Below are 15,295 nucleotides of genomic sequence, written 5' to 3'. Positions count from 1 at the left end.
AAAATGACCTTGAGTGTTCTCTCTGAATTTTCCTAGGCATCCAACCTATGGGACCGGGACCTTCGGGCTCACCATGAGAGGAGCTGCACCTGAACTCAGTTTCCCATGGGACTGGTAGTTTCTTCCAACTACAACTTTTTAAGTGATCTAAGGTTTCCAAATACCTGGTAGCTGCCTTTTTCAAACAGTTCCTATAAATAAACAGAGACTGCCTGGTGCCCTAGTACTTTCCGTATTGACAAGGTTTCTTTTATGTGTGCCCTATAAGAAGGGAGAGCAACAAGAGGATGGGATTCCTGTCCTATTATGCAAATCCATACTGCAGATCCAGCAGTGTGCCCTGGCCCCAGTGTGCTTCCCCTTGGGATGATGGGAGAAGGAAGAAACCTGTGTTTTTTCTTGGCTTTGTAAGTTTCCCTTCTCCCTAATAAAACCTATCCCTTAATCTGGTGGTTCTCAAACTTTGGTGTGTGTTAGAATTACCTGGTGAATGAATTAAAACACAGTTGATTAAAAACATAGATTGCTGGGCCCTACCTTCAGAATTTCTGGTTCAGTAGGTCTGGGAATCTGCATTTCTCACAAGTCCCCAGGTGATGGTGATATTGCTGGTGGTAGTGGGGAGGACTGCATTCTGAGAACCTCTGTTTTAATTCAGAGAGCACCATTCTGAGCACATTTAAGGTAGGCTAGGGCTGTGCACGGTGGCTCGTGTCTGTAATCCTAGCACTTTGGGAGACAGTGGCAAGAGGATTGTCTGAGCTCAGGGGTTTGAGAATAGCCTGGGCAACTTGATGAGATCTCATCTCCACAATAAATCAAAAAATAAGCTGGGCGTGGTAGCGCACACCTATAGTTCCAGCTACTTGGAAGGCTGAGGTGGAAGGATCACCTGAGCCCAGCAGGTTGAGGCTGTAGTGGCCGTGAGTGTGCCGCTGCACTCCTGGGCAACAGAGTGAGACTCCAACTTCAAAAAAAAAAAAAAAAAAAAAAGGTAGGCTAGTCTCAGCTATGCTAATTGGCAGGTTAGGTATATTAAATGCGTTTTCAACTTAGCATATTTTCAACCTCGGGAGGTTATTGGGATGTAGCTCTATCATAAGTCAAGATATATCTGCATAGTTTTACCACATATATAGGAATCCTTATCCAATACAGTTTCCTTTGTTTTAAAGTGTTATAAGGGGCCGGGTGCGGTGGCTCAAGCCTGTAATCCCAGCACTTTGGGAGGCCGAGGTGAGAGGATGGCCTGAGTCCAGGGATTTGAGACCAGCCTGGGTAACATGGTGAGACCTCATCTCTACAACAAATCAAAACACTAACCGGGCGTGGTAGCGCACACCTGTAGTTCCAGCAACTTGGAAGGCTGAGGCCAAAGGATCACCTGAACTCAGCAGGTTGAGGCTAGGGTGGCCGTGAGCATGCCACTGCACTCCAGCCTGGGAGATAGAGTGAGATTCCAACTCAAAAAAAAAAAAAAGTGTTATAAAAATAGCTATATCCTTTAAGGATTTTATTTGACTTGCTTTTTTTCACTCTTCTCAAAGTATAGCTATCATCCACTCTTTTTTATGGTTGTATGATACTCTGTGTATATACCCGTTGAAAGACATTTAGCTTGTTTTCAGGTTTTTGCTATGAAGCTGCTATAAACACCTGTGAATATCTCCTAATGTAGCAGAAAAACACACAGGTTGAACAATTTCTTCCACTTTTTGTTTCCTTATGAATGTTCCCATGTCATACAAAACTTTTATTACATAAATTTGTATACTTTTCTTAATCTGCCTTTTGTTACAGGGGCGCCAGCCATAAACACAGAAGGGTAGAAGGAAAAGATATATTTTTCTAGAGCAGTGGTTCTCAGATGTAGGTGATTTTACTACACCCATCCCCCCAACCCAAGAGACATTTGGCAATGTCTGGAGACATTTTTATTACTATATCTGGGGAGTGCTACTAGCAAGCGGGTAGATGCTGCTAAATATCCTACAATATACAGGACAGCCTGCGTTATCCAGAATTATCCAGCCTAAAATGTTAGTAGTGTGGAAGTTGACAAACCCTGTTCTAGGACAGTGGTTCATAAAGCATCAGCATCACCTAGAAACTTGTTATATATCTCTAAGATATATACACAGGAGTGAAATTGCTACATAGAATAAGCAGGCATTCACATTAACAAGATCATGCCAATTTGTCCATTTTACTGTGGGAGTGTTTCTTTTTCTTTATATATTTTGTTTATATGCCCTCTTTGTGGATTATTGAGAAAGAGTAAAAAAGGGAAGACCCTGACATTCAGAAGCTATGGCATTCACAGCTTGACTAATATTATTCTGTTGAACATAAACAATCTCATAGAACATCAACCTGAGGCAAGAGTTCTCTGCGACCACAATAAAATAAGACAAAACAAGGGCACTTCGTAATATTGTCTAAGCACTGACGAAAAGAAAAAAAAGATGATTTTGCCACTTATAAAATAACAGACTTCCCCTTTTTTGGATGAAATGAGCAGCAGCTACTTCTTTACGAAATCATCATGTAAGAAAGGAAAATATATCTTTGCCTTCTACCCTTCTGTGTTTATGGCTGGCACTCCTGTAGCAAAAGGCAAATTAAGAGAAGTATACAAATTTATTTAATAAAACTTTTGCCTGACATGGGAGCATTCATAAGGAAATGAAAAGTGAAAGAAATTGTTGAACCTGTGTGTTTTTCTGCTAAGTTTGATAAAGATTGGAAAGTCATAGAAAAATGTGATAGGGCAAAGGGTATAAGCTAAGTGCAGTAAGTTAGGGAGAAATTAGCAAGCCTTGTTTGTTTAGAATTCTCTCCTTATTTGGTGATAAGAATGGTCTTTTGTAGGTATAGGGAGAGTATTTCTCACATGGGGTCTTATGATCAGCTTCAGAGGAGGAGAGGCAGGGCGGGGGGGAGGTCAGAGAGTCTTTCTCCAATTCCTTCAGCTTAAAATATTCAATATGCCAATGTGCCAGATTTGGGGATAGCATGTCCTGAACCCCATAAATAGAATTACCCTCACTTTCTAAAAGCTTCAGTCTAGAAGGAACCAAACCTCCCTTAGACCTTCCCCCCATTCTAACTCTCTCCAACTAAGACAACCCATGGTGTGTGCTCTCTCTTGCTCAGTAAGTAATGAACTCAATATTTTCACTTACAGGTATCCCTGTGGTCTTTGAATATAGCAGATATAAATATCAGATATATTAACATTCTTTATTGTGCCTTTTGGTAAGCACAGTACTCGATAGTTCAAGTTTTCAATCTCTTTCCTTCATGGTTAGTGCTTTTTTTTTTTTTTGAGTTGGAGTTCTCACTCTGTCACCCAGGCTGGAGGGCTGTGGCACGTGCTTGGCCACCACAGCCTCGACCTGCTGGGCTCAGGCGATCCTTCCACCTCAGCCTTCCAAGTAGCTGGAACTACAGGCACGCACACCATGCCCGGCTAACTTTGTTTACTTCTTGTAGAGACGAGGTCTTGCCAAGTTGCCCAGGCTGGTCATGAACCTGCAGGCTCAGGCAATCTCTCAAAATTCTGGGATTATAGGCATGAGCCCCGCGCCCAGCCGATGGTTAGTATGTCATAGTTAAAAAATCCTTTCTTACTCCAAGATCATAAGAATATTATTTTCTAAGTTTCCAATTTTTATGTCTTCGGTTCATTGGAAAATCATTTTTGCATGTGACACCATATATATGTAGAGATACGATCTCATTTTTCCATATGGTAACTGATAGGGCTTACGTGGGGGAAGGGGTAAAGGGGGCCGTTGTTAAAATAACTCACTGTGTAAACCTCGCAAACGGGATGTAAGGTTGCAAGGTTCACATAGTGAGTTATTTTAACAACGGCTCCCTTTATCCCTTCCCCCATGTAAGCCCTATCAGTAACGACTTTTTCCAACATCATGTGTTCAATAGTCATTCCTTTCTTTGCATTTCCCCAATTATGTGCAGAGCCATCTTTACCATATATCAAAGTTCTTTCTATCCCTGGGTAAGACTACAGCTTTTTGTTTTATTTTGATCTAATAAAAAATACAGCTTAAGACTTTAAAATTGAGTTAAATGTTTGTGAAACACTGAAACATTGTCATGAAATAATGGATACAAATTAATGATGCTTTAAATTGGTATCAGTTGATGTCATGATTCAGTAATAAAACTTGTCAAGTTTTTGTTAAGGTATAATTTACTCGGAGAGTATAAATGTTTGGTGACATCACGGAAGTCAGGAAAATAATGAAAATAATGCCACTGCTGAGGTGTGTGCTCTTCTGTGTTTCGCAAAGTGATTGCTTACAGATTTTACTGAAACCTCCAAACAGCACCATGTATCCTTTTTTTTTTTTTTTGAGTTGGAGTTTCACTCTGTTGCCCAGACTGGAGTGTAGCCTTGACCTGCTGGGCTCAGATGATCCTTTCACCTCAGCCTCCCAAGTAGTTAGAACTACAGGCATGTGCCACCATGCACGGCTAATTTTTTAAAAATTAAAAGTTTAAAGTCCGAGGATGTACTTTGGAATTTTCCTGAATACTGCATTTTCCTGCAAAATAAAGAAATAAATCGCTTTAAAATCCAAAACCCTAGGTGACAAGTAACTTGTAGGTACTTAAAATTTATATATATTCACTGTGTTAGCAGCATATTCCAGTAATTTATAAACTGGGTGTACAGAAAGCAGCCTGGAGCAAAAACATTGGAAGCTGAGAGATCAGGATCTTAATTATGGTTCAGCCACTAAACTGTGACAATGGGTTACATGTATGGCTCTCCTATTCCTTAAATACATAGGATGAGATTACATGATCTTCAGGTTTCTCTGCATTACTAACGTTTGGAGTCTACTTAAGCAATTGTAATATGTCTTGATGTAAATCCAACTTATCCTATCGATTTTAACAAAACATTTGTCAGGTGAATCATAGGGTCACTTCCCTCCAGTTCTCAAACCTTGAAGCAAAACCTATGTAGGTGCTTTTGGTGACCTTCCAGTTGACAGGTTTTGGAAGATATTAATACAATAGTGTAGACAAGCTCCTGGTATGGTATATCTTGTGAACAAAAGTTCTCTGGACAGGAATTTGTAGGAAAGAGACGTTATTCTGGTGCACAATTTTCAAACTGGAGAATCACACCCTTGGGTGTAAAACGAAGGTATGTTCCACAGAACAAAGCTAGGGTCCAGGTTTTTCAGCCAAAAAAAAAATTCCTCCCCAGGTTCCCAATCAGGTCCGTTTTTGCAAATGAAGACTTGAAACACAGTTCTGATTTGTCAATACAGATGAGCCCTGATTGGTCAAAGCAGGTGAGCTCTAGAAGTCACAAAGTTGAATGGAACTGTGGGTTTTGCAGGAACTGAGTACACATATGTCCTCTAGTCAGCAAATGGCCACTTGGCTATATTCTAACCCTCTGCACTCGGAGACATCTTGCGGATCACCTACCAACAACTCCATTGCACTTTTTTTTTGTTGTTCTTACAAAATAATGAGATATGAATCACTTCATATTAAACAGTATCGTGTTGGAACCAATTATTTTATTGTAATGATATTTGGCTTATAACAGAATTTTGGACATTAAGAATCTTACTTATGACAAAAAAATCAAAATTCTCTATCTTGCATTTTTCTAATGTGGTAATGTGCGAAACAGTCACCAACATGCATTACAGGTTCATTGATACAGGATGTGCAATAGCAATTTGTTTAACATCTTCCACCAGGTGTTTTTCTATTCGAGCAGATAATGCCGTCTCATTTTCTTCCTCTCACAATAAGAATACATAATTTATTGTCCAGTCTGTGCACGGTGAAAGTACTTCACACACGTTCTTTCAACGTAATGCCAGCTGGTATTTTTTACTTATATCTCATATATATCCCACCTCTTTTTTGCTGTTTTGTACAATTTGAATGGAAGACTCCAAGGAAATAGACTTTTTTTTTGTTTTTGAGATGGAGTCTCACCCTGTCGCCCAGACTGATTTTTTGATTTATCGTAGAGATGAGGTCTCGCTGCCCAGGCGGGTCTCGAACCCGCGGGCTCAGGCAATCCATTCACCTCAGCCTCCCAAAGCCTGAGCCAGTTTTTGAAAAATTTGCGCTGGCATAAGTTCGTCCTGTATAATCACCAGCAGTCTCTTTTTGTCCCCTGAGAGGGAACATCCGAGTGCAAAGGGCTAAATGTAGTCCCAGGATCCATCTCGAAGGACTGGCTCTTTCAAGTTCACACCTTTGTTTCACACCTCAATCTACATGACGGAGAAATTTCCCAAACAGGAACTTCCACGGGTGCTGTTAATAGCCTCAGCAAGAAAAAAACCAAGGCAAAACCCTCCCATGGCGCACGGGGGCTGCTGCACCTGCTACGGATGGATTGCTTTCCTGCGCCTTAAGCCCGGGTCTCTTCTTTCTGTCTTAAGCAGAAGATACGGGCCTACTCCTTTGGACACTCGCTCAGACAGTGAGGGCGACGGTAACCCCCCGAATTAGCACCACACCTTCCAGGGTGCCTCGCAAAAACGGAGTCCGCGGGGCGGCAGCAGGGGTGTGCCCGGGGCACTCGCCGATCGCCGGGCGCCGGCAGGCGTGACCCGGAAGAGCTGGCGCGTGGCAACCCCAGCTTCCCTGGCAACCGAGCGGGCTCCCGTAGCAACCAGCCTTCCCCTCGCCTGCGTCCGCGCTCGGGATGCCCCTGCAGGTTAGCGATTACAGCTGGCGGCAGACCAAGACTGCGGTCTTTCTCTCTCTGCCCCTCAAAGGCGTGAGCGTCAGAGACACAGATGTGTTCTGCACGGAAAACTATCTGAAGGTAGGAGCGCGAGTCTAGCCTGCCGGCTCTCGGGGCCGGGCTCTAGGGCTTCGGCGGGAGCGCGGAGGGGCATGCGCAGCAGCGGGTCCTTGCGCCTGAGCCTCCTACATGTTGACACTTGCTTGCTTTCTTTCCTTTTTTTCTTTTTGAGTCCGAGGCTCGCTCCGTCGCCCGGGCTGGAGTGTAGCGGCACGCTCACGGCCACCGCAGCCTCGACCTGCTGAGCTCAGGTGATCCTTCCGCCTCAGCCTCCAAGAAGCTGGAACCACAGGCACACGCCACCACACCCGGCTGATTTTTTTGATTGATTGTAGAGATGAGGTCTTGCCAAGTGGCCCGGGTTGGTCTCGAACTTTGGCCTCAGGCAATCCTCTCACCTCGGCCTTCCAAAGTGCTGGGATTTTAGGCGTGATGCACCGCACCCAGCCACTTTTTTTTTTTTTGAGTCGGAGTCTCACTGGCTCCCAAGCTGGAGTGCGGTGGCACGCTCACGGTCAACGCAGCCTCGACCCGCTGGGCTCCGGCGATCCTTCCGCCTCAGCCTTCCAAGTAGCTGGAACCACAGGCGCGCGCCACCACGCCCGGCTAATTTTTTGATTTATTGTAAAGACGAGGTCTCACCATGTTGCCCAGGCTGTCTCGAACCTCTGGGCTCGGGCAATCCTCTCGCCTCCACCGCCCGATGTGTTAGGATTACAGGCGTGAGCCATCGCGCCCGGCCTATTTTAATACTATTTAAATAAAGAAAGAAAGAAAAGAATCCCGCACAGGTGAAACACCTTGTGTGGACAGTTCAGAAATTACTTTTATCCAGGACTTCATGTGCCTTGCTAATCTTTCACTACCTGGAATAAATTTAGTGGGCCTTTTAGAAAGTTATTTTGGCCTTTTTCGCATATTTAACACGTGTCCTTAATTTGCGTTCCTAATTTAATTTCCGTTTTCATTCTGAATAGGTCAACTTTCCTCCATTTTTATTTGAGGCATTTCTCTATGCTCCCATAGACGATGAGAACAGCAAAGTGAAGATTGGGAATGACACGGTTGTCTTCACCTTGTATAAAAAAGAAGCAGTCATGTGGGAGAGCCTTTCTGTGACAGGTAATAAGTTCTTTATTCAAAGATGTTCATATGGTTGTGCTTTTCCTGTTTCAGACCTTTTAAAAAATTCTCTTTTGAAACAATTATGTTGTGTAGGGGAAGATAGCTTTTCCTTTTAACTTTCCTAGGTTTGACAACTGGGTCTATGTAATTACCAATAGGCAGATTAACAGAAGAAAAGGTATAGAAAAATATTAATTTTTAATATTAGTGTACGGGGCATCACAGGGAAAAAAGTGACTATCCCCCAAACAGTGAGATTAGAGAGCTTGTAGAACCTCTTAATAGGGGAAGGAGTGAGAGGTGTAGGTCCCTTAGGACAGTCAATTATTTTTAGGAAAGATGAATGGGTACTTAGAAGAACAGATAGAAGATAGGTTGTAACAAAGTTTGTCTGAGTATAGTGTCGACTTCTATTCTGTCCTATAATAGGAGTAAATGTTCCCTGGTTAATGAAACTCCAGAGGAAGGGATTTATGACAATTGAGTTCCTTTTGGAAAATCAATTTTTAAGCAGATGAGTTTAGAGAAAGTCTCTCTGTGCAATTGCTGTTTTTCAAGTGCCGTTAGCTCAAAATAATCAATATATCAAAGCAGCATATTTTGGGGTGGCATATCCTGAACTCCTTTAATTGCTTTTTGAGAAAAAAAAAGTCCATGAGCCTAATTTAAATGAGGTAGTGCTTCTGCTGCCACTTAAAATTAATTAGCCTAAAGATTGAATTATTCAAAGACACATTAAGCAGAAGATGTGGACTTGTATCTTAGGGGATGAGCCCTTCTACTATAGCCTTTATTGAGAACTTAACTTTGTGTTAGGCATTAACATATCTGTTGATCCTTTGTACAACCTAATCACTTAGGTATTGTTACCCCTTTTTACAAGTGAGGCTACTGGCACATGCAAAGGTTGAATAATTGGCAAAAGTCACAAACCTAGTAAGTGGCAGACTGGGACTGGAGTATTAGCAGTTTCACTCTAGAGCAGATATCCTCAGCTTACATATTTCAATCACCTATGGGACTTTAAAAGGATACAGATGCCTGAAACACACTCTAGGCAAATCAAATCAGTGTCTCTGAGTAGGACTCAGTGTTGGTAGTTTTTAAAAAGCTTTCCAGGGATTTTAATATGCTGCCAAAGTTGAGATCCCCTGTTTTAAAGCTATGACTCTGTAGTCTTAATTAGTACCCTGTGCTGATGTCAGTATTAGCTTTGTGGGTCAGTAATTGTCCTCTACTGTTTTAGCTCTGTTTTCCTCCCACCTCCTCTGGTTGTCATGTTTTCTAATATTTTGTATTTACTGCCTGGAACTTCTCTTATGTCTCTGGAATTAAGTCTAAGTATGAACTATTGAGAATGGAAGAGATTGCAACCATTCTTCTTATTAGGGTGGAAGGAGCAAGTCAGCTCTCTGGGGCCTCCTGTATAAGGACACTACCTCCCAAAAGGCCTCACCTCCAAATACCATCACATTAAGGGTAAGGATTTTAATATATGAATGCTGAGTAGACACAAACATTCACATCATAGCAAATAGCACCAGTAAGTCCCAAATATGTTCATATCACAGATATATCTTTTATAGTCATCGCTACTTTGAAATTACAATGTTTGTTAGACTTATAGCTGTATATTATTTAATGCATTAATAAAGAAACACATCTTAGTATATCACAATTTTATTTTTATTTATTTATTTATTTATTTTTGAGTCGGAGTCTCACTCTGTTGCCTGGGTTGGAGTGCAGTGGCATGGTCAAAGCTACCGCAGCCTCAACCTTCTATGCTCAGGTGATCCTTCCACCTCAGCCTTCCAAGTAGCTGGAACTATAGGTGTGTGCCACCACACCTGGCTATTTTTTTTTTTTTTTTACTTTCTTGCGGCGACAAGGTCTCGCCAAGTTGCCCAGGCTGGTCTTGAACCCCTGGACTCAGGCAGTCCTCTCGCTTCCACAATTACAGGCATGAGCAACTGCACCCGCCACACAGTTTTAATATTTAATATCTTGTGAGTGTTTTGATATAACTGAGTTTCTTTGTAACTTTGTGTATTTTATTTCATACATTTTAAAACATTGTGAAGGGGTCCATAAGGTTTCACTAATCTGTTAAGGAATTTGCTGCACAAAAAAGGTTAAGAACCCATGCCTAGGGTATTCAACCCTCAACCCAACCTCCCCATCTCCTCCCCTGATTTTATCTGCCCTCCTCCAAGTTTTCTTTTCTCCCTTTCCATGGTTTTTTTTTTCCCCCTGCTGAAAGCTAGATTCCTTCCCTCAGGGCCTGATCCCTACTTCTTTAAGATAATTTACCCACTAATGGGTCACAGCCTACAGTTTGTAAAACAATGAGCCACACTGAATATAAAATAACTGTGAATGGTAAAATTCTCTCTATATAAACATGTCATGCTACTTTGTAATTTTTCCTAGGGCTTGCCCTATATGCACATCGTGTATAAATTTTCACTTTATGTTTGTGGAGGTGATGAATCATTTCAGGTGATCTCAACCTGTCTTTTCTAGGAAACTCTATAGTGATGGTTTATTATGATCAGATTTATAAGCAAATCGCCTGGATTTCTCAACAGAGATGGAAGAGGATAGATGTGTTCCTGCCCCTTTATGCTCGTCCTCTGCCTCTTGTGTATCTCCCCCATTTCCCTTTCCTCTTCTTCCTCATTCTATAGCAATTCATTATTATTACAATTAATTGCTTGCCTTTTAATGTTACCTTCTAAGCCACTTTAATACTGAAAAATGTTTTCTCTTTGTGAAGTTGGGTAAAAAAAAAAAATCTCGTCCTGGATCAATAGGTTAAGTAGTTTTCTCCTAAGTAAGACAAATTTATCATAATCATAATTTAGTAATATTCCTTACATTTTAGTTGACAAAGAGGTGATGCAAAGAATCAGAGAAAAATCTATTTTACAAGCACAAGAGAGAGCAAAAGAAGCCACAGAAGCAAAAGCTGCAGCAAGGCGAGAAGATCAAAAATATGCACTAAATGTCATGATGAAGGTAAGTTGCAGATTGATAGCCAAGTCCTCTAAAGATATAATAGTACACTGTGTAAGAATAATTAATTCCAGCCAGGCGTGGTGGCTCACATCTATCATCCTAGGACTTTGGGAGGTTGAGGTGAGAGGATTGCCTGAGCCCACAGGTTCAAGACCAACCTGGGTAACTTGGCAAGACCTCATCTCTACAATAAATTAAGAAAAATTAGCCGGGTATGGTGGCACATACCTGTAGTTCCAGCTACTTGGAAGACTGAGATGGAAGGATCACCTGAGTCCAGCAGGTCGACGCTGTGGTGACCGTGAGCATGCCACTTCTCTCTAGCCTGGGTGACAGAGTGAGACTCTGACTCAAAAAAAGAAAAAAAAAGAATAATTAATTCCAACTACTGTAATTCCTCAGCATTTTGCTCATACTTTGTTTATAGGACTTACTATATTATATAGGTGATCTGGTATTCACATATGTTCTTGAAAATCTATGTGAAAGTGGAAGGTACCAAACGCTGGACAATTGTTTCAGGGTGAGGGTTCTATTTCTAGGAGAGTGAAAATTCATAAAGTTTCTCTGGTGTGTTTTACTTCTCTTTTAATCTTGGATTAATGGACATGATTGCTTAAAACTAGAAAAGCATAGAGTAAACACTAAATATTGACCAATTAATTTCTTTTTAACTGATGAGGCTTTTAAGTGAAAGTTTTAGTCAGCAATAAATTTTTTGAATATATGAGAGAGACCCCCAAAAAATGGAATTATTTTTTGCAGGGCAGGCTCCTTGTAGTATAGGCTTCCTTTGCTAGGTACATATTCTAGGAACCCATTGATATTAGCATACCAGCTAGCATTGTTGTGAGAGGCTGTGTTCAGGTTCAGTGATTTTTTTTTTTTTGGAGATTCTTTCAGTGTGTTTGCCCATTTCATGATAGGTGATTTATGAGTGCACCTGCCCACACTGCACTAAGTGTTCAGCAATTTTGACCAAAAGTCTTATGACCCCCATGTCCCACCCTCTCTGTTCACCCTATCTCACCCTGAGTGACTTATTTTTGCTTTCCTGGATAAAAAAAGTTCTCAAAGGGAAATGTTTTGCCTGTGTGAAAGAGGTGAAACAAAAAATGGCAGAAGTACTAAAAGACATCCATATTGATGAGTTAAAAAACTGTTCTGAGGCTGGGTGTGGTGACTCATGCCTGTAATCCCAGCACTTTGGGAGGCCAAAATGAGAGGATTACCTGAGCCCACGGGTTCAAGACCTCATCTTTACAATAAATCAAGAAAAATTAACCGAGCGTGATGGTGCATGCCTGTAGTTCCAGCTACTTGGAAGGCTGAGGTGGAAGGATTGCCTGAGCCCAGCAGGTCGAGGCTGCGGTAGCTTTGACCATGCCACTGCACTCCAGCCTAGGTGACGGAGTGAGACTCCAGCTCAAAAAAAAACAAAAAGCAACAACCAAAAAAACCTGTTTTGAGCTGTGGAAAAAACATCTCAATAAGTGTATTGCATCAAATGGAGAGTACTTTGAGGGTGACCAAAGTGGAAATATGCAAGAATAAATACATAATTTTTAATAAATAAATTCCATTTGGGGGGGTTCCCCTTCATAATCCACATATCATACAATATACCCATATAAAGTGTACAATTTAATGAGTATATTTGTAGTTGTGTAACCATTACCACAGCCAATTTTAAAACATTTTCATTACTCCCCACAGAAACCAAATACCCATTAACGATTACTCCATATTCTCCCTGACCCTAGTCCTAGACAACTACTAATCTAGTTTCTATCTCAATAGATTTACTGATTCTGACTAATTTTTACAAGTAATTTCTTATCTCAGATTCTCATTTTTCATCATGAAATGATTAAAGAATCTGTAAGTATTAGCTATGGATCTGTGACTCTTCTTTGGATTTGCATCACTGACATTACTTTTATAATTAATAGTCCAAGATTCCAAAGCTTTCTCCATTTATTTTATCACTTTTACTTGCCTTTTAAATAGAGTTTATGGTTATATACTTTGTCTTTTACATAGTGATTGAACATATCATCAGGTAGCCAAATATAGCCTTTAGTATACTTAATTTCCATCTTTTCTTGATTATATTATCATAGATATCAGCCTTTTGATTTCATTTTCCTAAATTTTTAAAAATTAAAATAATATAAAATTTGTGACAATAGATAAATATTTACTGAACTAATAAAATTGTTAAATAATGACACATACTGCTGTATTGATAAATATGCCAGAACAGAACAATTGACTGATAAGAAACACTACCATGCTATATCTTGAAGTTATTAATCTACATGTATGAAAGCTTGACTATGGTATTTGGAAAAGTAGGTTAGAGGAATTAATGTATAAAATTTAAAAATGTGGGTTATATTAAAGGGATAGAGCCTATGAAAGCCTATAGTGTGTTCTACAAACTATTTTATCTCTTCCTCAGTTGTGTTGGGACTATATTTTCTTTCATCCTTATTATAGCATTGTCAAGTGAATAGATGCTCAAATATTTGAATGAATTAATTTGAATACATTCCTCTAGTACTGTGTAATCATAGCAAAATTCTACTCTGGTGGCTAGCTGAAGTTATTTTTTACTCTGTACAATCTTAGATACTATTTAGAAAAGACCTTTGGGCCAGGTGCAGTGGCTCAGCCTATAATATCGTGCTTTGGGAGGCTGAGGTGAGTGGATTGCCTGAGCCCGCGGGTTCGAAACCCACCCGGGCAACTTGGTGAGACCTCATCTTTACAATAAATCAAAAATAGCCAAGTGTGGTAGTGCACGCCTGTAGTTCCAGCTACTTGGAAGGCTGAGGAGGAAGGATCGCCAGAGCCCAGCAGGTCCAGGCTGCGGTGGCCGGGAGCGTGCCACTGCACTCCAGTCTGGGCGACAGAGTGAGACTCCAACTTAAAAAAAAAAAAAAGAAGGGAGGATTACTTGAGACCAGCTTAGGCAACATACTGAGACCTCGTCTCTACAAAAAAAACAAAACAAAAAAAATTGCTGGGTGTGGTGGCACAGGCTGAGGCAGAAGGATTGCCTAAGCCTAGGAGGTCAAGCCTGCAGTGAGCTGTGATGGTGCCACTGCACTCCAGATTAGGTAACAGAGTGAGACCCCCAACTCAAAAGAAAAGAGGGCCAGGAGTAGTGGCTCATGTCTCCAATCCCAGCACTTTGGGAGACCAAGGTGAGAGGATTGCCTGAGCCCATGGGTTCGAGACCAACCTGGGCAACTTGGTGAGACCTCATCTCTACAATAAATAAAAAATTAGCTGGGTATGGTGGTGCATGCTTGTAGTTCCAGCTACACGGAAGGGTGAGGCGAAAGGATTGCCTGAGCCCAGCAGGTTGAGGCTGTGGTGGCTGTAAGCATGCCACTGCACTCCAGCCTGGGTGACAGAGTGAGAATCCGACTCAAAAAAAAAAAAAAAAAAAAGGAAAGAACTTTGATGATCCTATGAGAGCAAATGAAGAGCTATGACAACTAAAGGCAACCTATTATTAGCTTAAACCATAAAGTAGCTTGAAACTTGAATGCCATCTACCAAACAAGAGTAGTTTTTTAAGTAATAACCTTTTAAAAATAATTAACAGGGCTAGTGCTAAGATTCACTTTGTCAATTCAACTCGCTTTGCTGTGTGCTCAGGCTACCATAATAGAATGCTACAGAGTACGTGACTTAAACATAGAAATTTATTTTCGCACAGTTCTGGAGGCTAGAAATCCCAGATCAAGGTCTAGTGGGACCTCTTTCTGGTGAGGTCTCTTCCTGTTTTTCAGGCCTTCTTGCTGTGTTCTCATGTGGCAGAAAGAGCGAGCATGCAAAGGAGCTCTTTTGTGTTTCTTTTTCTTTTTTTGAGTTAGTCTCACTCTGTTGCCTAGGCTGAAGTACAGTGGCATGCTCATGTCCACCCCAGCGTCAACCTGCTGGGCGCCAGTGATTCTTCCACCTCAGCCTTTCAAGTAGCTGGAACTTCAGGTGTGTACTACCACAACCGGCTAATTTTTCTTGATTTATTGTACAGACGAGGTCTCACTAGGTTGCCCAGGTTGGTCTCGAACCCGCGGACTCAGGCAATTCACTCGCCTTGGCCCCCCAAAGTGCTGGAATTACAGGCTGACTCAAGCCTATAATCCCAGCACTTTGGGAGGCCGAGGAAAGAGGATTGCCTGAACCCACGGGTTCGAGACCAGCCTGGACAACATGACGAGACATCGCCTCTACAATAAATCAAAAAATTGCCAGTCTCGGTGGCTCAGCCTGTAATCCCGCGCCTTTGGGAGGCTGAGGTGAGTGGAT

General features: G+C 41.4%; 1 protein-coding gene across 2 annotated transcripts in view; it reads left to right on the top strand.

The window, feature by feature from the left end:
* Nucleotides 1–6,691: 6,691 nt before the first annotated feature.
* The window catches only part of DNAAF4 (dynein axonemal assembly factor 4), a 71,846-nt gene continuing 63,242 nt past the window's right edge, over nucleotides 6,692–15,295 (top strand). For both annotated transcript variants that reach the window (XM_008064525.2, XM_008064524.2), the window contains exons 1-4: nucleotides 6,692–6,844; nucleotides 7,801–7,945; nucleotides 8,623–8,625; nucleotides 10,836–10,969. In XM_008064525.2, the coding sequence (XP_008062716.1) occupies nucleotides 6,722–6,844; nucleotides 7,801–7,945; nucleotides 8,623–8,625; nucleotides 10,836–10,969 (405 nt within the window). In that variant the 5' untranslated portion in view covers nucleotides 6,692–6,721. The remainder of the gene's footprint in view (nucleotides 6,845–7,800; nucleotides 7,946–8,622; nucleotides 8,626–10,835; nucleotides 10,970–15,295) is intronic.

Source organism: Carlito syrichta, unplaced genomic scaffold (genome assembly GCF_000164805.1).
Source record: "Carlito syrichta isolate Samal-C Ts95f unplaced genomic scaffold, Tarsius_syrichta-2.0.1 Scaffold307639, whole genome shotgun sequence".
In the NCBI taxonomy this organism is placed as follows: Eukaryota; Metazoa; Chordata; class Mammalia; order Primates; family Tarsiidae; genus Carlito; species Carlito syrichta.
This window is presented reverse-complemented; position numbering and strand designations above follow the sequence as displayed.